Below are 25,575 nucleotides of genomic sequence, written 5' to 3' on the forward strand. Positions count from 1 at the left end.
TTTAAAGAGCTTTTTGTTTTATCTGTGTCTTTTCCATTTTGACTTTCATACAGTTTCATGAGATAATGCCAGCTGTCATACATATCCTTTTTTACTATTATTTAGTTTATTTATTTATTTTTGACTATCCCGGGTCTTCGTTGCAGTACTCGGGCTTTCTCTAGTTGCAATGGGCTCAGCAGCTGCAGCGCATAGGCTTGGTTGCCCATGGACATGTGGAATCTTCCCAGACCAGGGATCAAACCCATGGCCCCCTGCATTGGCAGGAGGATCCTTTAACACTAGAACCACTAGGGAAGCCCCCTGTCATACATATTCTTTAATTTTGTTCTTTTCCTTCGTATTTAAAACACCGTTGCTGGTGTGTCTGTAATGAGTACTGCTGAGGCAGTTGTTTGCTTTTGTCATGCTTAATGATTTCCAGCTTTGTCTAGTTTGGACTATAACTTTACTAGCCCTTTCACTGTATATTTTGCATTCAGTTTTTTTAATGAGGACATCAAGCAACAAGATAATTCAGCAAACACTTGCCCAAATACTGCTGTATTGAGTAGGATAGTGATGGTGCCCTCAAAAACGGTTGATTGTCAAAAAACACCACAAGACAACTAGAAATGTTCTAGAAATGTCCTTTAGTAAATTAAGTGTTGGAGAGGTCATGTAGGAATGTTTGTTATTTTAAGTTGTATGACATTTGAAAATTTTCAACTCAGGGGCTACTTGAATTTAATATTTTGTTTTATTTTATTTTTACTAGAGATAACTTAAGATGGTCCTTGATTTATGGCCATTTAGTGGGTGATTCTTGGGAGTGGTCCTCATAGAGAGGACCTAGAGCAGCAAAGCTGCTTGCTTCCCTCACACTGACGTCCCTGCAGATTTGCCCTTACCTCAACTTAACGGGGTTTGCCTTCACTTATTTCTGGCAAGTTTGGTTAAAATTATGATGAAAGGTAAAGAATCTGCCTGCAACACAGGAGACCCAGGTTCGATCCCTGTATTGGGAAGATCCCCTGGAGAAGGGATTGGCAACCCACTCCAGTATTATTGCCTGGAGAATTCCATGGACAGAGGAGCCTCACAGGTCCACAAAGTTGCAAATAGTCAGACATGACTGAGCGACTGACACACACACACACACACACACACACATGATGAAAAAAACACATTTTTTTCCATGACATGAAAGACCTAATTATGTCTGTTTTTGCAGCATTTCTCTATCTATAGCTTTCTGTTTGCATTCGGATTGGGACTCCCAGGATCGCTTTCATCATGCCTACAGTGGTGGTAATGGACGTATCTCTTTCCATGACCCGACCTGTGTCTGTCGAGGGGTCTGAGGAATACCAGCGCAAGCACCTGGCAGCCCATGGTTTGACGATGCTGTTTGAGCATATGGCCACAAATTACAAGCTTGAGTTTACAGCTCTGGTGGTTTTTTCATCCCTCTGGGAGTTGATGGTTCCCTTCACAAGAGATTATAACACCCTACAGGTACTAAAAGGAATGAGTTATTATATGTACAGGGCCCAAATTTATAGGAAGGAAAACAGTGTTATTGTACTGCACTGAATATTTATAATTGGAATTGCTTAATGATAAGTCTCTGAGTATACTATTCTGAATATAACTATAAAACAAGGATTATAACCAGTAGGCCCTCAGCCTTTGGTAGAGCTCTGAGTTAGAGCTGTGAGTTGTTGCCGTAGTAACCTCTCTTGGTTTTCTGAAATTCTCTGTGGGAGGGGAACATCTCAGGATGTAGTGCCCTGTTCCCTAAGGTTCAGGATCTTTATTCAACACTACTATTTTCTACTTTTCTATAAACTTGAGATGAAAAATAGCCCTTCCTTGCAAAAGCCTTCATTCTAGAGTAATTCAGGAGTATATTTCCTCCCCAACAAATAGCCTCTGATTTACAGATGCCAAGAAATCCTCATTTTAAAACTTTGATTGATTCATGTTATCTTCCAAAGGTTTGTCTGTGATATGCCAAAGAATTTACTTTCTGGCAACATCTCTAAATTATTAATATTTCCAACAATGCCTCACGCAGTTCCTTGTGGATAGGGAGCAGCAGTCAGTGTTTGTGGAATTAAAATGAACAATTTAATAATTGATTCAGGATCAGTGTAGTTTGCTTTTTAAATATAAGTAATAAAATTTTGTTAAATCACTTATCTCACTTTTTTTAAAAGTGACTCAAAGTTGTTTTTTTTAATTGTATTGGATTTCTTATAAGGAAGTAAACTAAAGACCTTGGATGTTTAGTAGTTTGAAATGTAAAGATTTGCTATATAGATAGTGCAGAGTGATGATTAAGACCAGGAGTCTTAGAGTCTGACTGACTGGGTTCAGATCTAGATTCTGCCACTTGGGCATAAGACCTGGGAAAGTTACCTAATCATTTTGTACCTTAGTTTCCTTAGTTTAAAAATAGGTTAATCATCTACACCTTATAGGATGTTATCATGATTAAATGCATGTAAAATGCCTAAGATGGTGATAGTATTCAGTAAATTTTGCATTATTTTTGTGATGTGCTTAAACATTTTTCATTTTAACTATTCTGTCAAGCTCACTTACAAAGATATAAACTTAATGGGCTCTTCAGTCTCACCTGATGAGAGGACAAAATAAAGGGAAGCTCTTTTTTTTATCATCCTTTACAGTTGAAGAAGTCTGTTTTACCACTTTTCTTTAAGAAAGTGTACTTTGGGCTCTCGGAAATGCAATGTCCCCTGTGTGACATTCATGCTTCGAACAGTTTATGTTTTTTTCTAGTAACAAACTAAAACATTAAAGAATAATGAACAATTTTATCTTTCATTCAATCAGGAAGCATTAAGTAATATGGATGATTATGATAAAACCTGCTTGGAGTCTGCATTAGTTGGTGTTTGCAATATCGTTCAGCAAGAATGGGGTGGTGCAATTCCTTGTCAGGTAAAAGATTAATTCTTTTTCTTTGCCCTAAGTTAAAAGCATTAACCGCTGAGGTGCTTCAGTTTTCTTCAGGCTCTGACACAGCATGCATTGTAATTTCCACAAACAATCATATATGTTGTTGGTATCTTTTTAAAAGAAGATACCAAATCAACACCAGTATACTCAGAAAGCAGTGCAATTATGCCTTAAGAAAAGCATCCTCCTAGTAAATTGGCTTATTGAAAACTGCTGTTATTTGTATAAAATACAGAGGGCTCACAGTGGAATTTTAGAACACTCTCTGAAAGGGGTGATTATAATTCCGAGTGATAAGAGTTGTAAACATCTGTACAGTGTAGTCTGTCTGCATTATTCCAGTGTAGCATTTATTCAGCACACTTTTAATCTTCTCAACTATTGACTCATCTAAAAAGTGAGGTGTGTCAATGTCATAAAATCGGTTGCCCTTTCCTTTGAGTCCATGATAGGTCTACGTTAGCAACAAATCAGAGCAGAGTTGTAGCAGTTCAACATTTGCCATAAAGAGGTACTTAGAGAAGTGGTTTATTTTAAAGGAGACAGCAGTAAAGTTGCTACAAGGAAAATCATAATAGTCTACAACAGGAGTCAGGAAACTTTCTGTATTTTAGCCTTTGCAGGTCTGTGGCAGCTCCTCAGCTCTGTTGTAGCACAGAAACAGCCATAGATAATAAGTAAATAAATGAGTGTGGCTCTGTTCCAGCAAACTTTGATTACAGAAATAGTCAGTGGACCATAGTATATGATTTTTTACTATAGTGTCAAATACAGAATTCCTCAGTAGTGTCAGTAGCGTCAATGATACTTGTTTTTTAAGTAAATATAAGATTGTAGCTGCCTACAATCTACCCCAATCTACAATTGGAAAGATTAGCGATTGACCTAAGTAAAGCATGAAGGAGTATGAGAAGTGATGGAACTGGTCTGTATCTTGATTATAAAAGTGGTTACATGGCTGAATGCACTTGTTGGAACTCATAGAACTATATACAAATAAGGGTGAATTTTATTGCATGTAAATTGTATCTCAGTAAACCCAGCCTTTTTTTTTTTAAGCTTTTTTCTCTTTTCTTACTGTAAAACCATCCTATTTATAGAGTATGAAGTAATGAGTTAGTAAAGACCCTGAGCTACTACAATAAGGTTAAAAATCAGATCACTTTAGTGGACACTTGCTAAAAAAAAAAAAGCCAATAAATACGTTTTATTTCTTTACAGAAATAAAAATCTTTGGCACCTTACTTCGTAAACATTATTTGGTACATTACAGACTGTCTAACTTCCTAACTATAATGAAAAGTAAAATTTTGTGGTTACTACCCTCCGAACGGAAAGCGAGCAGGTAACACAGTTTCATTTGCTACTTCTTCAGTGTTTGAAGAAGCTCAGAAAGGATGTCCGAGCCAGACCTTGTGCACCATGCAGACTTCTGCCTTTTAGTGTTTGCTTCTTCCTTTGCAAAAAGGAGGAATCTGAATTTGAGATATACTGTACCCTGAGTGCAAGGAGCTGGGCCTGGATCTACTTAGACTTGTTTGGTGAGTTTTGGGGTGAACCAGGTCCTAAACACAGTGAAAGTTATTAGTGATTGTTTTTATAATCAGTTACTATCAAAGGGATTTGTTTTAATATGGAATATTTTTAGCCAAATTTTTAGAAAGCTGGACTATGTCTTCATTAGCTGAGTAAAGTCTGTTTCATTTGGACATTACAAAAAATATTTCATTATCACACAGCATCTGAAAAAGCTAGTGGCAGAAGTAAATCATTAGGTAGCAGCTGTTGGTACCTGGAAGAGGGATATGCCTTGCCTGCCTTCCCAAGAGATGACATCTCTCCAGGGGACCTCTATTAAGCGTCCTTGGGCTTTAGAAGTAAGTGCCAGTCTTGACGGGCTTCCCAGGTGGCTCAGTGGTAAAGAATCTTCCTGCCAATGCAGAAGACCTGGGTTCGATCCCTGGGTGGGGAAGATCCCCTGGAGGAGGAAATGGCAACTCACTTAAGTATTCTTGCCTGGAGTATCCCATGGACAGGGGAGCTTGGCAGGCTACAGTCCTTGGTGTCATAGAGTCAGACGTAAGTGAATATGCATGGATGCACATGTGAATCTTGGCACTTCACATGGTACAACCACCTAATACTGCCTTACTGGCCTGTTATTGTCAAATTACTAGACTAGGTTAGAGAGCAAAAACAATCCTCCTCTGGATTGCTTGCAAAGTCCACCCTGCACAGGATCACTTGGAGGCAATGAGAAAAATGAAAATGATCTATAATTAATCTCTATTGTTAGTATGTTTTGAAGTCTTTTAAAAATTATAGGTTGATTAAGAATGCATTTCAGGACTTCCCAGGTGGTGCAGTTGGTAAAGAATCCACCTGCCAGTGTAGGAGACATAAGAGATGTGGGTTCAATGCCTAGGTCTGAAAGATCCCCTGGAAGAAGGAATGGCAACCCACTACAGTGTTCTTGCCTGGAAGATTGCATGGACAGAGGAACCTGGCAGGTTACAGTCCATGGGTCACAGAGTCTAACATGACTGAGCACATATACACACTGATAGTACAGTGGGTAAGAATTCACCTGCCAGTGCAGGGGACACAGGCTCAATCCCTGGTCCAGGAAGATCCCACATGCCATTGGCCAGGCCCATGTGCCACAACTACTGAAGCACTCACACCTAGAACCTGTGGCCTGCAACAAGAGAAGCCCCCGCTCACCACAACTAGAGAAAGCCCGCACAGCAGCAAAGACCCAGCGCAGCCAATAAATAAATATTTGTTTTTAAATAATGCATTTTAAAAGTTTTATCTATACATGGTAAATAAATACATGTTTATAAACACGTTTAAAGCAGTTGTCATTTTAGTTGACCAGAGGTAGATAAAGTTTGTCATCTTTGAAAATAAAGTGTCATGAATCAGTCTTCAGACTTCTGTGCTGATACCTCCTAGGGACACACATAAATCCTTATGCCATTTTTGACAGCAGTGCCTTAGGTGCCAACTCCTTGTCTGAGAAGTAGGATTCTAGTTTTAATACAGTTAAGTAAGAATTGGTTATGAGTGGTTTTGTCCTTGTTTTAAGTGTTTACAGGTAGGTGCTTTTCTCTAAAGGTTTAATTAGGTAAAATATAGTAAAATGCATAGATCTTAAGTGTACATTTATTGAGTTTTTTTTTATAGAGTTTTAACAAATGTATACACCTATGTAACTGCTCTTCCAGTTAAGATATAGAACATTTCCATTGCCCTACAGTTTCATCATGCCCCTTCCTACATACTACTGTACAGTATCACCCTACATTCCCTATTTGATTTATCTTAGTTTTGTTTTACCTGTTCTAGAACTTCACATATATGTATGTATAGAATCATACAATGTGTCTGTCATCTTTCACTTGACAAAATGTTGTTGAGATTTATTCACATCTTTGCTTGTATCCCTGCAGAGGTACATTTTTCAGTGCAAATGGCAATTCGGGAGAAATGAAAACATTGCCAAATGAGACTGCCTTAAATAAATATGTTATTTCATGGACAAAGCTCCTCTCACTCTTTGCAAACAGGTTGTTCTGGTGACAGATGGCTGTCTTGGCATCGGTAGAGGGTCTCTGAGGCACTCCTTGGCTACTCACAACCAACGCAGCGAGAGCAACAGGTTTCCACTACCTTTTCCTTTTCCATCTAAGTTGTACATCATGTGCATGGCGAATCTGGAGGAGGTAATGCTTTGTACTAAGTTCTTTTTAGTTTGACTAGATATGTTTTGGGACTCAGTTTAATTTTTAGTATATTCCACTAATATTGCATTACATATACAGGCATGCCTCAAAGATACTGCAGGATATTCCAGACCACCACAATAAAGTGGGAATTGCAGTGAAGCGGGAATCACAATAAAGCGATCTGCATTAACTTTTTGCTTTCCCAGTGCATATAAAAGTTGTTTACTTTAGTCTGATAAGTGTACAATAGCACTAAGTTTAAACAAAATCTACACACCCTATTTTTAAAATATTTTATTGCCAAAGAATGCTAACCATCATCTGAGCCTTCAGCGAGTTGTAATCTTTTTGCTTGTGGAGGGTTTGAAATATTGGGAGAATTACCAGAATGTGACACAGAGACAAGTGAGTAAATGCTGTTGGAGAGATGGGGCCAATAAAATTGCTTGACACCGGTTTGCCACAAACCTTCAAAAAGGCAATATCTACGAAACTCAATAAATGAGGTATGCCTGTACTATCACATCAACCTGCATTGTTTCAGCTGAGACTGATTACTAATCATATTTGAAAAGACTTTCTGTCTCAAAAGCTCTCTGAAAGCACAGTGTTGCCCCATCTGAAGAGACATAGAAGGAGTTTTTATCCATCCTACTTCCCACAAAGATCCTTCACATGCTGAAGAGTCAGAATGTTCTTTTTGGTGTTCAGTGTTTCCCTCAGTTAGGAATTCTTAACATCCATTACACTAGGAATGTTGACAGAAGTATGCTTTTTTTTTTTGTAAAGTAACACAACTCTGATGAGATGAATGTTTTATTAAACTCCACTTCCTGACTTTCCCATTTAGCTTGGAAAGTTATTAGATTTTTCTTCATCTCAGTTTTTCTATCTGTAAAATGTAGATAATGATGGTTTTTAACCAAAAGATGTTAGAAACATTTGGAATGGAAGATGGTCTGTGAATACCAGCTGCAGTCACATCTGAATCATTGCAAAACTACTTGAAATGAAATAGCTCTACTGGTATAGTTTTCTGTAACATTCCTCTTTGGTAACTTTGAGTCAAAATTGTTTTCCTTCTCACATTGATTAAAAAAAAAATCATCCCCTTTATGTGACCTTGGTGTGTTGATAATAATGTCTCATTTTATGCCACTTTAAAAGGGTCATTTTGCTTTCTAGCTTCAGAGCACTGATTCTTTGGATTGCCTTGAACGTCTTATAGATTTAAACAATGGTGAAGGGCAGATTTTTACTATTGACGGTCCCCTGTGCTTGAAAAATGTACAGTCTATGTTTGGGTGAGTATACACATTGAACTTTTTTGCTTTCTTACAATCTATTATTATAATTTAATAGGAAACAATAATATCTAGTTTACTACTTCTAATTGTGTCATTTCATTTTCCCCAAGTTGCACATTTTTTCAGATATTATGACTGATAGTAGTGACTTTTAAAAGTTTACGCCCTTTTAAATTAAGCATATCTAAATCTATAATGCCTATAGGTACCGACTTCCTTACATTGATAGCAATTTCAAGGATGAACTTGCGTTTTGGGCTTTTCAGAATTGAAATTTCCTCACCAAAAATATCAGATTTTGTTCTGATTCACGAATGGTCAGATCATAGCTTTGGAATAAACTCGAAGGGAAAACACACTTGACATCTTAAAAAAAAAGTTACTTGGAAAAAAGTACATGTGTCATACTGCTCTTCCTATAACGAATAATCATCATATTCTAGAAAGCTGATAGATCTGGCATATACACCGTTCCATGCTGTTCTCAAGTGCGGCCACCTAACTGCCGATGTGCAAGTCTTCCCCAGGCCAGAACCTTTTGTAATAGATGAGGAAATTGATCCTATCCCTAAAGTCATTAATACAGGTAACTTTTTTTTTTTTTAAACTTCCACCTTAGTACTTCTGTTATCCTTACTTTCTTCTAACTCCTGATTTTCCTCTCCTCTCTTCAGGAGGGCTGAAGAGAAATATATACTCAGTATACTTTGGATGGGAGGGTGCATTGCCTAAAGGTTGGCAGATAAGTGGTCTTCCATAGTGAGATCATGAGTTAATCTCCAATCCTAGATGATTATAACCACAAATTACTAGAGTTGGAAACCAGAGCGAAATTCACTATCATTGAAATCCTTGAGGTAGTTCTTTAACAGAGATAGTAAGACTGACTAGCATCATTATTAAGGTCATATATGAAGAGCTAGCTTCTAGACTTGTCTGTGTGCGTCTTCCTTGTGACCCTGGACAAGTCACTTCCTCTAGTTCTTATTGGCTGGGTGAGTGGAATCTAGGTGAAAAGTGGTCTCTCAGGTCTCAACTCTGATCTACTGCACCCCTCTCATCCTGCTGCTTGTATTATGACTAAACGAAAGCAATGTACATGACTTCTATCTGGCTCATGTTGCCAGTGCTCTACTTAGGTTAGATTGGCAAAGCCAAGAATCTAAAGTAACTAGGGTAGTAGAGAAGAGAATTGTCTCATATTGGCAGATGGACTCCTTGAGTGGTGGGTACATGTTGAACCATCAACTATTTTAGTCACCATTTCTCCCTCTGTGCCTGGCATAGTGTCTCATGCTCAGTAGACATTCACCAGGTAGCTGTTCAGTCACCAAATGATTAAAATTAAATACAACTAGAGATTCATTTCATTCTTAAATGTATAGATTTCAAGGAGTTTTTGAGGGAAAGGCTGTGCACAAGCTCTTTTATTTTCTGGGCCTTTATTTTCTGTTCCCAGATGTCTGAAAGTAGGACATCCGTCTCTCTCTTTTTTTTTTTTTTTTTTTGGCATCAGTCTCTTTCATTGCAACTAGACAGCAATGTACCAAATGTTTTGTTGCCTTCAAACCAGTTAAACTCCCATCTTTTTTTGGATGAGTAACTTTGAATAGATGTTTTCTTCCAAGAAGCACTTTCTATGTATCAGATTTCACAAGCACAGTGTTTAGGTGGGGAAATCAAATATGATGACTGAGAAGGTTATTGGAAATTTCTCTGAATGACTCTAATACTTTGCATTTTAAGTCACTAAGAAAATAAGGATAATTGTCTTATTTAATGGACTAAGTTATATAAACTTTTAGTCCAGGATTTTTGTTAAAGCTTATATTTAAACCACTTTAAAACTAGCCTTTTTCTACTCAAATAAAAAAATATATATAACCGCTTACGCTAATTCATTTGTTAATCAGCTAGAAAAGGTAATGACACTAAAAGTCCAGAGAATCACGTTTCCTGATTATTCAGTATAAGAAGTATGGTATACTCACCATGATCCTGACTTTTTTAAAAAATTGTTTTGAGAATGAGTAAAATATGAAGGCTTCTTCCAACGAAAAATAATGAGTGACTTTGTTTTTCTTATTTACAGTTTTTAGTGTTTTCTAAGTTTTTATACTAATAGCTATGTAATCAGAAAGAAACTTTTAGAGTGTACTTTGGGTTTCAACTTTTTTCTTTTTTACTAATTTTAAATTTTCAAAAATACTTTTGGTCTTTAATACAGTTTCTATAAAGCAAGGAAATCATTGTCATATGTAGACTGCAATCCTGGTTTTGTAGAAAATGTGTTTCTTTCTCTCAGGGAAAACATTTTTAATGCAATCGCCTTACTCTCCAAATAAAGGCTGCTTTCAGTTGATGTGGAAATATTTGTGTATGACGCCACCTGGTGACCAGAACATCCCTTTACTATACAGACAGACAACCATTAAGCTTTTGCCTTGGCTGGGGACCTAGCCTCATAAAAAGTTTAGCTGATTTATCATAAAACTTAAGTCCATTAAATAGACAGATATCCTTATTTTCTTAGTTACTTGAAATGCAAAGTGCTAGAGTCATTCAGAAAAACTTCTAATAACCTTCCTAGTCATCATATTTTAATTCCCCAGCTAAAGACATAGTGTTTATGAAATCTAGTACATAGAAAATAATGTACTTTCCCATAAGACGAATTAATTCACCTTTTAATTTTTCCTGGAGTGTAATTGCTTTATGATGCTGTGTTAGTTTCCGCTTTACAGCACAGTGAATCAGATATATATATACGCGCACACACACACTCCGCGGTTTTGTTTCCTCTCCATTAGGTCACCACGGAGCACTGATAGAGTTCCCTCTGCTGTATAGCGGCCTATCACTAGTTCTCTGGTTTGCGTAGTCTCAGTGTATGTGTGTGTCAATCCCGGTCCCCAAGCCCGTCCCACCCCCACTCCCGCTTTGGTAATCATACGTGTGTTTAGTACATCTGTGACTCTTATTTCTGCTTGCAAGTAAGTTCATCTATGACATTTTTCTAGATTCCACATATGAGCAACATTCTGTGATATTTGTCTTTCTCTTTCTGACTTACTTCAGTCTGTGTAACAGTCTCTAGGTCCATCCATATTGCTACAGATGGCATTATTCCATTCCTTTTATGGCTGAGTAATATTCCATTTCGTTTCTGTACCACATCTTCTTTATCCATTCCTCTGTCAATGGACATTTCCATGTCCTGGCTAAGTAGTGCTGCAGTGAACATCACGGTGCATGCAACCTTTCAAATTGTGGTTTTCTCCAGATATATGCCCAGGATTGGGGTTGCTGGGTCATGTGCTAGCTCTGTTTTTAGTTTTTGAGGAACTTCCATACTGTTCTCCATAGTGGCTGTACCAATTTACATTCCCACCAACAATGTAGGAGGGTTTCCTTCTTTCCACATCATCTCCAACATTTATTGTTTGTAACAAATTAATTCTATGTTGATTCCTTCTTTTCAGATTTGGAAATAGTGGGATTTATTGATATAGCAGATATTTCAAGTCCCCCAGTTCTGTCCAGACATCTGGTCCTACCTATAGCACTTAACAAAGGTGAGTTCTCTTCTTATTCCAGTGATACATATGAAGTATCTTATTACCTAAAGTTATTCTTAAATGTTGGATAGTAGAATAGCCCATTTTGAAGAGTTTTGGGGAAAGCAGTATTTACTGGATTGGATTTTTTTAAAAATTGAATGTTGCCTAATATATTAAAAACTAATTCTGCTGCTTTATAACTGTGGAAGGCATTTGACACATATTTATTGTGTGCTGCTTTGTTAATTTACAGTGGAAGCCCTCTTTAGAGATGAGAATGCTCGCTTAGTTCCTCTTCCTGGGCTCTGTCTTTCCCTGTGGGATCATGCTGGGGAAACCAAATTAGCTCTTAGAAGGTTGCCTGATGAATGTGGAATGTAGCTTTATAGCAGGAGACACTGCACCTGTTCTCTACTGGCGCTTAGCACATAGCACATACTCAGCAAATACTGTTGAATGAATGAATGGATCCAGGCCCTTGTGAGGCCACATTACTTCAGAATATACTTCTCCAGTAACTATAGTTACAGCTCCTGAATTCAGCATCTCTCTGGAGAATGTTAGTCTCTAGCACTTTAAACTTCTCTTTTCTCTGTTTTAGGCTGACCATCTCCTTCATGTTCACCAGCTTTCTCCAAGAAATGTATACAGTCAATCAGGTTTCCCCCTACTGAGTTATGATCACATTCCATTTACTCACAGTTATTTCAGTTGGCATTTTGGGTATTCCATAATCGTCCATCACATAGACAAAATCTTTGATATGTTCTCACAGATGACTGGTTGTGATCATTGTGTTTATACTTTACCTTATTGTTCTTGATATTGGATAACAACCAGGTTTCCCTTATTTCTAAGGTCCTGGGGGAATTCTGCACACCCATATAAATTGCCAGGAAAGAAAGTGGGCAAAATAAAGAGTTCATATAGGAGAACAGTGGAAAGAAAAGTACGGGAAGGCGAAATGGAGCTGTGTTGTAAAGGGCTATTGAATATCAAGCCAGGCAGATTCTTCCTATTGAATTAGAAAGTCTTTGAATCAGCTTGAGTAAACAGATAGTTCCAGAAGGAAGTTACTTGGAAGAAGATGCATTCATCTGTCGGCAGAGTATATGAGAGAACCTGGAGTCGGAGAAGCAGGTCAAGAGGCTTATGGAGTAGTCACTGTTCTTTGGGGTATCCCATCCACTTGCTGCCTGAAGGCTGTCAGTTGAGAACACTCTTGACATCTCTGAACCTCTGTTTCTGCTTCAGTGGTGCCTAAAATTCCCAGAGAGCATCTAGCTTAGTGTTCTAGTAGAAACTATGGAAAGCTGATCTTTCATGTAACAGTTTTGCTGAAATATAATTCATATACCATATACTTCACTCATTTAAAGTGTACAATTCAGTAGTATTTAGTGTATTTACAGAGTTACACAACCATAACCACAGTTTTTTATTCAGAATTTTAGAATTTTCACTACCTCAAAAAGAAACCTTTTAGCTATCAATCCGTAACCTTCCATCTCTCTTAGCTTCAGGTAACTACTGATATCCTTTCTATCTGTATAGATTTGTTTATTCTGGATGTTTCCTATAAATGGAATTCATATAACATGTGAGAACTGATTTTTATGTGGACATAGGAAAACTAGAATATGAGTTTTTCTTCCTTGTTATAATATTCCTTTATAATTTTGTGTACGCTCCTTCCAAGGTTAGAAGCAGCCAAGAGTGCAATTGGGGCTTGGGCTTTTTGTAGCTAATATCAGTCTGACTGGTTTTCTGTCTCTTTTCACAGAAGGTGATGAGGTGGGTACTGGTATAACTGATGACAATGAAGATGAAAATTCAGCCAATCAGATTGCTGGCAAAATACCCAACTTCTGTGTCCTGCTGCATGGCAGCCTAAAAGTGGAAGGAATGGTGGCGATAGTTCAGTTAGGGTAAGAAACTTTTTTACCTTTTGTTGAGTGAAAGGGAGAATCAATTTACAAACTGAAGAATTTCCCAGATTTTTCTGAAAGAATAGAAAGGATCTCATCACTCTTTTTCTCTTCCTGCCGTGTCCTTCCCACCTACTGTCACCGTCTACACTTCTCTTTAAAGCATCCACTAGAATAAGTACAGAGTGAGTCTTTTAATTATATTGCCTTTATATTTTTTAGATGATGATGAGCATTTTCTATTTTTTTCAATTTATTTTTAATTGGAGGATAATTCATCAACATGAATCACTCATAGGTGTATACATATGTTGCCTCCCTAATAAAGTATTTTTTACATTGATTTTTTTTTTTTTTTACTTTTTATTTTGTATTGGAGTAAGCTGATTAACAATGTTGTGGTAGTTTCAGGTGAACAACAGAGGAACTCAGCCATACATATACATGTATCCGTTCTCCCCCAAACTCCGCTCCCATCCAGGCTGCCTCATGACATTAAGCAGAGTTCCCTGTGCTGTACAGTAGATCCTTATTTTGTCTTTATATTATATCTCTTCTCAGTTTTCCTCTTTTCTGTCCTCTGGGAAACCTGGAGTCAGTTAAAGCACTGCTGCCAACTTGTTATAGGATCTTAGGCAGTATGCATAGACTCCTCAGCTATAAAATGAAAACAGATGCATTTTACCATGTGCCAGTTACTCCTCTAGGCACTTTACATATGTCAGTTCATTTAATCCCTCATAACACTATCCAAGAGGTATCAGTATTACCTCCTGTTGCCTTAGACGAGGAAACTGAGACTTAGAGAGCAAGTCATGGTACTTGCTCAAGGTCACACAGCTACTGAATGAAAGAGTCAGGATTTTTATCCATACGTTGTGACTCTATAGCCCATGCTCATAACCACTGTGCTATATTCCTTCTCTGTAAGGAATACCCTTCTAGCTTTGACTTTGGATATAGTCTGAAAATCTGCAGAACCGCCTGCTTCCTTTTCAAGAATACCTGTTTATTAGAGAAGAGGTGACTGGTCATCCTCTGGCCGTCAACCAGGGTAGAGAAGATCAAGAGTTGTTAAGAATACCTAGAGGAAGCATGGCTCCATTTCTGCTTGAGTTAAAATTAGCTGATCCAGAAAAACAAATGCAATTCTTATTAGGTATCGGTGTGCTAGATTTTGGTACTCAAGTTACTTGTACTGACTGTGAATACAGGAATCACCTGATGCCCTTTGAGAAGTGTGAACAGAGCTGGGTGATGGCTTTGCAGACTACGTTAGAAGGGCTTCTCTGTGTGGTATTTCTGTGAATGATTCGGAGGTGGCTGAAGAGACCTATAGGTCACAGCTCTTACTCCTCACCATGCCTGCAGCTATCTGCTGCCCTTGTGATTCTCTTTTTCTCTTATAAGACTGTTTTTGATTTCCATATCTATATAACTAAATAGTAATACATATCTCCAAGGAATGCTACTATTAGGGGGCAATAGTGTGCATTTGTAGGTTTAGGATTTGGCTTTAATAAAAATAATGCACCTAATTTCAAAGCTGAAAGCCGTGACTCTCAAGAGAAAAACACAGGGTAGAGTTATTTAACTTGACAGTCCCAGGCTTAAAGTTGTTCTGACAGTTCGTCTTCTCCCCATCTAGGCCTGAATGGCATGGGATGCTCTACTCTCAAGCTGACAGCAAGAAGAAATCAAACCTCATGATGTCTCTCTTTGAGCCTGGCCCAGAACCTCTCCCGTGGCTAGGGAAAATGGTACAGCTGGGTCCAATTTCAGGTATACCTCAGATCAGATTTTATTTATCCTGACTTTGTTTTCTCTCTTCTGTTCTGAATGGCTCTGTCTCTGAGTCAGAGAGCACGTGATTTCCCTTATGCGTGCCCTGTGGTTCCTGATGCTGGATGTGTACATGGAGCGCCCCAGGAGAGTTTAATGTTTGGACTTTTAACATTACAGCTCAGGGGAGACAAACTTTCTTTAGTGTACTATTTTTTTTTTTTCTAGTAGTGTACTATTTTTAACTCGGGTACCCCTAGACATTCTTAGATAATTTAATCCCATTCCTTCTTGAAACTGTTTTCCCTTAGTTTTCCTCACATTGCATTCACCTGGTGCTTACCTTTTTCCTTGGCAACTTTTTTCTCTTGTCATCCTGTCTTTTCTTCCCCTTGCTTTATGATTTCCCAGGGTGGTGTTCTTTGCATTCTACTTTTGGGTTATTATTCTCCCTTGTTTATTTCATCAGCTGTTTTGGCTTCAGACTCTCAACATATCTCTAACTCTTCGTCCTGCTTGATCTCTTCCTGAATCTTGCACCTGTATTTCCAGGTTCCCACTTGGACCTCTCCACCTGGATATTCTGTCACAGTCCTCAAATTGGCATGTTTGTGGCAGAAACCATCATCTCTCCCTCCCCCATCTCTCCCTGTCCCCCATAAACCATTTCTTCTTCTGATTTTTCTACTCCTTCTGACTGAGGCCTTTGTACTCCTAGGCACTCAGGCTCCAGCTGTAGTGTCCCTGGACTCATTTGGGCCCATTTCAATTTTAGGAACATCTACCAAGTAGCCTATTCTGTACCAGGTCTGCAGGCTAAACGAGTCAGCAAAAGTTACTCAAAGACTAGTCAAAAGTGGAATAATAAACCTAAACTGGCATGAGATCAGGGTCGGCCTGAAGTAGGGGATGGTCAGCTCTTCCTCGAGGACTTGGGCATATCTCCACAGAGGAGAGATACCATTACTGAGTTTTGAAGAAAAAGAGAAATTTGCTCCAAATAGAGCACCTCTAGAAAAGAAAGAAGCTGGACCACAAAGTGGGAGGGTGGGGGTGGGAAGGCCAGATGGTAGGTTAGAGGTTGGCAGTGGGATGGCAGGCAGGCCTCATCTGAGACTTTATTCTACAGATACAGGGAAGCCACTGAAGGAGAGTAATATGATCAGATCCTTCTGGCTATGATGAGAACAGTGGAGATACCAGTTAGGTGACTATGTATTCTAAGTACTGGTACCTTCTGGAGTTGTGTAGTGTGGCTGAAATCCAAGTGAGAGATCATAAATTTTGCATTTAGAAAGAAAACTCTGTGGAGTGTGGATTTGAAAAGGTATGGGCATCTTGCTGTTAGAAGTCTCCTGTGACAGTCCTGGAGATGTCAAGATGAGATGCAGAACAAGGCCAGTGGCTGGGAATAGAGAGGATGCAATCCATGCAAAAGATATTTCAAAGGTGGAAACAACAGTATTTAGATACCAGAATAAAGGAAACAGAAGAGTTGAGAATGATCCCAGGTTTCTGACTGGGGCTGCAGGGTAAAAGGTGGTACTGATAATTGAAACAGAATAGTAGATTTGGGAAGAACTTCTCTTGTGCATGTTTATGCCTGTGTGATTTAGGTGAAGGTACCTATAGACAATTCCTGTAAGAATCTGGAGTTCAGGAGAGAGGACAGCGTTGAAAATACAATTTTTAGTTATAAACATATCAGTGATCTTTAAAATGGTGAGAATGAGGGAGATTGCTAGGGCAATAGTTGACAAATTTGAGTTTTGTTATACAAAAGTAAACCTGGAGAACTTGTTTTAAAATTCTGTTTCCTGGTCCCCACCTACAGAGATTCTGATTTAGTAATCTGGATTCAAGATCAAGAACTTGCAGTTTTAATATTACCTAATTGATTACAATCTAGGTCAGTAACCACACTTGAAGAAGCCCTAGCTTCAGGAAAGTATATCCATTAGGGGAAAAGGACCAGACCCCTAGAAAGGACCAACTACTAGAGGCAGTGGAAACGGCATCAGGAAAGGAAAATGAGAAGGAAGAGGCAAGTAAGAGAAAAGGTACAAGCAAAAGGATGTCACAGAAGTCACGAGAATAAAGAGACTCAAGAAGGAAGTACAATGTCTCTTACACGAGCACATATAAGTCATGGCCTACAGTGTCTTACACACATGTACGTGCATGTCAGTTAAGGTTTGAAAGGTACCTTTTGCCACTGAAGCCTAGAGATTTTGATGGAATATAGGCCCTAGAAGCTAGGCCAAGGGTCAGCAAACTTTTCCAGCAAAGGGCCATATATAATAAATATTTTACATTTTATAAGTAATTATGGTTTTTGTCATAACTACTAAACTCTGGCATCATAGCATAATACATAAACCATTTAAAATATAAAAAACCATTCTTAACTCAGAAACACGCAGCCAACCAGTTTGCCAACTCTTGAGCTAGGTTCCAGGGGCTGGGATTTTAAAAGTCACACAGGAACAGGAGACAAGACTGAACTGAAATCGCTTGCGTAAAGCAGGGAGTGTGGAAGGTCTACCCTCTCAGTGAGAGGACGACAAAAACAATTCTATTCCTTGTTTCCACCTACTGTTTACATATAAAAAACCTTAACGTCTCTTGTGAAACGTGGAAGCCCACTTCCTGCACCGCGTGGCTCAACCCTGCCCATTCCCTAACCAAACAGTGTAAACACTGAAGCTGAAGCCACGAAACCCATGGTGCATCCTCCAGAAGCTAGTGTAATGGCTCTGTAGAAACTCCTCTGCAACCCAGGGGAAGAGTAAAAGTGAAAGTCCCTCAGTCGTGTCCAACTCTATACAGTCCAGGGAATTCTCCAGGCCAGGATACTGGAGTGGGTAGCCTTTCTCTTCTCCAGGCGATCTTCTGACCCCAAGGATCGAACCCAGGTCGCCTGCATTGCAGGCAAATTCTTTACCAGCTGAGCCACAAGGGAAGCCCTACTGGAGAAAAAACAGTCCTCCCTGGAGATGTGTTTATGATTTGAAAAAAAAAGTTGTAAAATCATGTGAAGGTCTTTGAAGGAAGAGCAATAGGAGGATTAGCACCTTGAGGACTTAATCTGAGAAAGACTGTAGAGTGAGTATTTTAAATGATTAGAGTTTTAGGGAAGAATAGAAACCAAGAAGAAAGAAGAGGACACTATGAATCAAGAGTCATTTGATCTTGACAGGTTCTTGGTGGCTTTGTTAGAATCAGTTTTGGCAAATGATTAGCCAGGAGACAGGCTGAGGAATGAATTAGAGACGAGGAAATGAAAATGATGAGTTTGACCACAAGAGGACAGAAATAGGAAAGTAACTGGAAGAGAACCTGGGTGTGTGTGTGTGTAAAAAGAGATTCCTCACCCCCTTTACCTGTTCTCTCTGCAGCATTCCTACATTCATTCTGTCCTTTGATTCTCAGGGTTCTTGCCTTGTACTGGGTTTCTTTACCTTTCACTTAGATCAATTCAGTTCAGTTCAGTTGTTCAGTCATGTCCAACTCTTTGCAACCCCAAGCCTGGCAGCACACCAGGCTTCTCTGTCCATCACCAACTCCCAGAGTTCACCCAAACCCATGTCCATTGAGTCGGAGATGCCATCCAACCATCTCATCCTCTGTCGTCCCCTTCTCCTCCTGCCTGCATCTTTGCCAGCATCAGGGTCTTTTCCAGTAAGTCAGTTCTTCACATCAGGTGGCCAAAATATTGAAGCTTCAGCTTCAGCATCAGCCCTTCCAATGAATATTCAGGACTGATTTCCTTAGGATTGACTGATTTGATCTCCTTGCAGTCTAAGGGACTCTCAAGAGTCCTTTCCAATGCCACAGTTCAAAAGCATCAATTCTTCAGTGCTCAGCTTTCTTTATAGTCCAACTCTCACATCCATACATGACTACTGGAACAACTATAGCTTTGACCTAGATGGACCTTTGCTGGCAAAGTAATGTCTCTGTTTTTTAATATGCTGTCTATGTTGGTCATAGCTTTTCTTCCAAGGAGCAAGCGTCTTTTAATTTCATGGCTGCAAGTCACCATCTGCAGTGATTTTGGAGCCCAAGAAAATAAAGTCTGTCACTGTTTCCATTGTTTCCCCATCTGTTTGCCATGAAGTGATGGGACTGGATGCCATGATCTTTGTTTTTTGAATGTCGAGTTTTAAGCCAACTTTTTCACTCTCCTCTTTCACGTTCATCAAGAGGCTTTTCAGTTCCGCTTTGCTTTCTGGCATAAGGGTGGTATCATCTGGCATACCTGAGGTTATTGGTATTTCTCCCAGTAATCTTGATTCCAGCTTGTGCTTCATCCAGCCTGGCATTTCACGCGATGTACTCTGCATATAAGTTAAATAAGCAGGGTGACAATATACAGCCTTTACATACTCCTTTCCCAATTTGGAACCAATTTGTTGTTCTACGTCTGGTTCTAACTGTTGCTTCTTGACCTGCATACAGATTTCTCAGAAAGCAGGTCAGTTAGATCAGAGGTCAGCTAACAATGGCCTGCAGGCCAAATCAACCCACTGCTTGTTTTGTAAATATAGTTTTATTGTTAAGTTTTATTACAGAATCTCTCTCATTCATTTACGTATCTATGGCTGCTCTCCTGCTTCAGTGGCAAAATTGAGCAGTTACAACAGAGACCATGTAATCCACAAAGCCTAAAATATTTACATCTGATACTTAACCTAAACTATTGTGATAGTTTTCACCACAGCTGCCTGTCCATAATCTAAGGTGGTAGCATTCACATTCCTTTCTGATCTGGCTGCCAACTTAGCAATGCTTGGCTCATTGTGCATATTCTTAAATCAGATGGAACTGCTTGTTTCTGAGACCTATAATCATGTTTTTTTTTTTCTCTCCCATTGTCTGTTCTTTTCAATGAGGATAGTAAGAACTAACATCTATTGAATTTAACTTTGTGCCAGGCACTATGCTAGACAGAATGAAATGGGTCATCTTATTTAACTCTCACACCAGTCCTCAGTTCAGTTCAGTTCAGTTCAGTCGTTCAGTTGTGTCCGACTCTTTGTGACCCCATGAACCGCAACACAACAGTCCTAGGAGATTGGTATTGTCATTATGGTAACAAGTAGTAGGTAACAACTGGAGAAGGCAATGGCACCCCACTCCAGTACTCTTGCCTGGAAAATCCCATGGACGGAGGAGCCTGGTAGGCTGCAGTCTGTTGGGTCGATATGAGTGGGACATGACTGAGCGACTTCACTTTCACTTTTCACTTTCACACATTGGAGAAGGAAATGGCAACCCACTCCAGTGTTCTTGCCTTGAGAATCCTAGGGACTGGGGAGCCTGGTGGGCTGCCGTCTATGGGGTCGCACAGGGTCGGACACGACTGAAGTGACTTAGCAGCAGCAGTTAAGTAACAACAAAACCTATCATAGATAGTTGTTGAGAGAAGTTTCTAAGGAGTACCTGACACACAGTGGGCACATTTGAATGGATCTTGCTGTTTTAATTATGCTTTTTTAATCAAAGGAAAGCACGCAAAATAGTACTGTTTATACCTACCCCCCTTCTGCTCCTAATTCTGTTCCTACAGATAACCATTCTCAAATTTTAATTTTTTCTTCTGATATTTTACTTACACATCTAAATAATTTAAATATATAGCTGTTTCTTGACTTTTTTTTTTAATGCCATTTTTTTTACTTTTCAAGGAAAACTACTTAGCTCTTCTCTTACTACTACCATCCCTGCCCACCTGTTCACCCAAGAAGCACATTTTCCCCTGCCTCAATCCTTGCAATGTGGCTGTAGTGTTCTCGGCGGTTCAGCGAGTTTTCTGCCCTTGCTGGGTCAAGTCCGCATTACTCACTGCTAAGCCGTGTGCTGTACGGTGTGACATTTCCTTTGTTTTGCAACTCTTTGTGTCCTGCCCCAGATACTACTTTTTTTTATTAGATATTTCTTTTTTCTAGCAGGTAAGATAAATGTATTCTGACTAACTGTAATTAAAAGGAGAGCTCTGTAGGAAAGACGCCGACGTTCCTCATAGAATCCAGGAAAGAGCTTGGCAGCCAGGCTGGGGAGGAGGCCAGCAATAGATGAGTGCAGCCGTCACCCTGGGCTGTCTCATGGCCTTCCTTACCTTTATTTTTCCGCTTGTTTTTCTCTGCTCTTTTCCACGTACCTATCACTGATTACTGCCTGAGCAAAATACATCCTTTACGTGTTTTGTTGTCACTTTCTTTTTTTCCTGAGAGTCATCTCCCTTCCTTTTGTTCCATGAATGGACTGGTTATTCTCTAGGCCCATTGCATAGCTGTCATCCCAAGTATTCCCTTCACACCTCTCCAGTGACTCTCCTGTTTGATGAATCCTCCTGAGAAAAGAGCACATGGGAAGTAAACATTTGAAATCTCACATATGTGGCAATGTCTGTATTTCATCTCTTATACTCTGCTGACAGTGTGGTTGAATGTTGAGTTCCAGGTCGGGAACCATTTCCCCGTAGAGTGTTGAAGCATCACTCTGCCGTCTCCTCTGGCTTCCAGTGTTGCTCCTGAGAGTCTAGTGCCGTGCTGACAGTCGGAGCTCTGACCCTGCTCTCTATTTCTTCTGTGGACCTGGAGGCCCTCCCAGTGTCCCTAGCGTTCTAGATGTTCAGAATCACGTACCTTAGTTTGGGTCTCTTCATTCACTGTGCTGGACTCAATGCTTCCATCTGGCAATTCATGTTCTTGAGTCCTGGAAGCATATGTCTTTGATTTCTTCCATTTGTATTCTTTGTTCTCCTTTCCTAGAAGATGTGTTTATAGTATTTGTGTGCATGTGTGTAATTTTCTTATCATCTCCTACCCATATTTTTCATTTTTTGAAATTTTTTGTTCTACCTTCTGTAACATATCTTCCATCTTATCTTGCAACCAATATTTTAAAAAATTTTCTACTATCATATTTATTATTTGTAAGATCTCCTGTTCTTTTTTCATTAATGTCTGCTAAGCCAGTTTCCACATAGAGGCTCCAAGCAATTAGAGACAGTACAAGGTAGGCTGTGATAAGATGCCGAAATGTTTGGTACTGACACTGAGTGCTGTGGGATAAAAGGGATGAGAAAAATCGTCATCTACCAGAAAACACTGGGACAGCTCCATGGAGAAGGGAGGATAGGATCTAGGAATTTAAATACATTTGGGTAGGTGAGGAGTGGCAGTGTTGAATGGGGGAAGAAGTATTGCCTTTGAAACCAGGCCCAGCTGTCCCTGTGAAATCTGAGCCTCAGTTTCCTCATGTTTAATGAGACTAATAACAACTCTTGAGTTGCTAAAAGGAGAGAAGTTGTATATGTTAAGTATTTTGCACATAGTTGTAATTTAATAAATACCCTTCATAAATACTCATACTCTTCATTGAGGCTAGAAAAAAATATCTTCTCTAGCCATACACTCTAGCATGGTGCTTCCTACATAGTGAGGTGTTACTATAGATGATGAATGAGTATGTGAAGGAGGGAATAAATAAATGAGGAAAGGAGAGCATTGCAGACAGGGGAAGAACAGAAACAGTGGCCAAGAAGTTGGAAATAAGCATGTTGCCTGGGGAACGACTGTTGGGATCTTGGCCTGACTTAAAAAGGCTTATGGATTGACAAGTCTTCATGGAAACATCTGGAAAGCTGAACCAGTAAATTTTTGGAGGGGGTAGGAGGAGAGGGCACTGACAGAGGTAGAATGGGGCCAGTATAAGGCATCCAAATTAATGACCAGATTGGGGCTGAGCTTCTGGGTCAGTTAGAGAAGCTGAGCTAATCACAGTTTTCAGCAGGAACATGTGGGCAAGGGATTTAAGCTCCCTAGTCTTGTTGGGAAAATGATTTCTGCTGTCTACCCTGAAAGATGATAATAAGGATAAAATGAGCCAAGAGGTCATCAGTATGCTTTGTAAGTTTGTGGCAAAGTATCATTGACTCAGGAAGCAGGTGGAAAAATAGAACTCTTTGTTTATCCACATGGCTATAAACCCAGCATGGCTTTATGTCTTTGGAAGCAATAAACTAGTAAGCCATAAGATGGGGGTATGTTTCACCAAGAAAGTATTTCTTCCCTAGCTCTTTTCCTTAAGTTGGCTATATATAATTTCACTTTTAAATTTTCTCAGTGTCTCGACCTATGCTGTCTGATCCAGTAGCCACTCACCACAGGAGGCTATTCAAATTTAATTAAATAAGATCCAGTTCCTCTGCTACACTAGCCAGGTGTCAAGGGTTCAGTGGTCCCATGGGGTGTGGCTACCTTTCCTTATCTCAGAAAGTTCTGTTGGAGAGTGCTGGGCTAGACCATGTAGAATTGCAGTATGTAGGTATACATATATTTTTATATACACTTCAGTATTATCTTATATATTTTTATCCTCTTATGACCTTAATTTATAAAGCAGATAGATAAAACTTGTATCTTTAAAAACATTAAGCTGTTTTTCACTTGCCTGGGCCTCAGTTGGTTGTTTAGTGTCCAACATTAGTGCTGAGAACAGGTTCCCCAACCTCACAGAAGCTAATGGATTTCTTAATTAGGGAGGTAATAGGATATAGGAGATCAAGTGATTCAAAGAGCTTCTAACCTAATTGGAAATGTGCTTGATTGTGTTTTGCCAGATATCATTTCAAGCTTGTTTTTTTCCTTTAAGATGCTAAAGAAAACCCTTATGGTGAGGATGATAATAAGAGCCCATTCCCCCTGCAGCCCAAAAACAAGCGCAGTTATGCCCAGAATGTGACGGTGTGGATCAAACCCAGTGGCCTGCAGGTAACATTACCATCCACGTTGCTCTCCACTGGGGACAGGAGGAGGGATTCCTGCAGGCAGGAGGACATTTGATTTGATTTTCTTTTCCTCTGATACTTCGTAATTCATTTACTTCTAACATTTGTCATTATTTCCAAAAAGGATTTGAGGTGGCCTACAGTAAAACACGTAAGTAGCAGAATCATTTTTTACAAAATTTGGAGCAGTATAAAACCTAGAGGAAGAAGAGAGACGGTGTTCCAGGAAGCCAAGGCAGAATGATAATTGTGTTTGAGCAGTTTGGCTCTTGAGCTTCCTGCTACCAAGTTCAAAAAAAAAACATGTTGGTTATATGGTTCTCCTTGTCTAATTAAAGGAAGCATGTCAGTTCTTCTAGAAAGACACATTTTTTTCCAGCATTAAATTTTAATGTGAAAGTTTTGACATGGTGAGTCACTGAATAATATTATAGGTGTTATCTTTAGTACCAGTTTTGAGGAAGACATAAAAATCTTCATGTGATTATTTCTCCCATCGGCACAATGTAAGTCAAAGCATTACCATGTAATACCACAGAAACCCTTTCATGGGAGGCACCTATGAAATTATCCTATTATCAGGTGTGCTGCCTTTAGTCACGGGACTCAGCGACTTTCTTCTCCTATTGGCAAAGTCATTCATACCTTTTTTTAAAAATCAGTTTTTGAACTTTTTTTCTCACTTGAGTGCCTTTTCTTTTTTTCTTTGTTCCTCCCATGAGTCCAATCCAAGCCAAATGAGAAGAGGCAGTCAGGCCGCCTGACCACAGAAGTAACCTCTGTTGACGCATAGTCTCTTCTAGCCCCCTTTTCAGGGACACTAGACAGACACATCCTGCCCTGGCTAAGGGGCCTCTTCCCTTTGTTAGAAATTAAAGTTCTCCCTCTTTCTTGCCATCGCTGACCCCAGCACTTCCCTGTCAGGAGAGCTGAATTTTTCTAAAACTGTTTTTTTAATTTTGTTTTGGTCTGGATGTGTTGTTTTATTATGGTGAGGTGCACATAACAAAAGTTACCATTTCAGACATTTTAAAGTGTTCAACTCAGTGACGTTAGTATAATCACAGTGTTACATGACCATCACCACTGTCTAGTTCAAAAACATGTTCATCACCCCAAAAGGAAATCTTTTACCCGCTGAACAAGTCACTTTTGCCCCAGCTCTAGGCAGCCACTTACCTGCTTTCTGTCGTCTGTGAGGATCTGTCTGTTCTGGATATTTCATGTAAACTGCGTCATATCACATGTTCCTTTCTGGGTTTGGCTTCTCTTAGCGTGATGTTTTCAGCCGTCATGCATGTTGTAGCATGTGTCAGTGCTTCGTTCCTTCTGATGGCTGAGTGATAGTCCATTGTATAAACAGTGGTCCAATGTATAAAGTCCATATCTGTCAATCCATTCATTCAGTTGATGAACTTTTGGATTATTTCTTCCTTTTGGCTATTGTGAACAATGCTGCTATGATCATTTGCCAAGTTTATTTTTTCTTTTGTTGCTGTGTTG

The 25,575-nt window shown here is 39.3% G+C and overlaps 1 protein-coding gene across 2 annotated transcripts in view; it reads left to right on the forward strand.

The window, feature by feature from the left end:
* The window catches only part of INTS14 (integrator complex subunit 14), a 32,751-nt gene that overhangs the window by 3,282 nt on the left and 3,894 nt on the right, over positions 1-25,575 (forward strand). For both annotated transcript variants that reach the window (XM_061158033.1, XM_061158034.1), the window contains exons 2-10: positions 1,214-1,497; positions 2,842-2,949; positions 6,540-6,695; positions 7,884-8,002; positions 8,449-8,591; positions 11,488-11,580; positions 13,349-13,493; positions 15,142-15,275; positions 23,937-24,055. In XM_061158033.1, the coding sequence (XP_061014016.1) occupies positions 1,276-1,497; positions 2,842-2,949; positions 6,540-6,695; positions 7,884-8,002; positions 8,449-8,591; positions 11,488-11,580; positions 13,349-13,493; positions 15,142-15,275; positions 23,937-24,055 (1,239 nt within the window). In that variant the 5' untranslated portion in view covers positions 1,214-1,275. The remainder of the gene's footprint in view (positions 1-1,213; positions 1,498-2,841; positions 2,950-6,539; positions 6,696-7,883; positions 8,003-8,448; positions 8,592-11,487; positions 11,581-13,348; positions 13,494-15,141; positions 15,276-23,936; positions 24,056-25,575) is intronic.

This window comes from Dama dama, chromosome 12, assembly GCF_033118175.1.
Source record: "Dama dama isolate Ldn47 chromosome 12, ASM3311817v1, whole genome shotgun sequence".
Classification (NCBI taxonomy): Eukaryota; Metazoa; Chordata; class Mammalia; order Artiodactyla; family Cervidae; genus Dama; species Dama dama.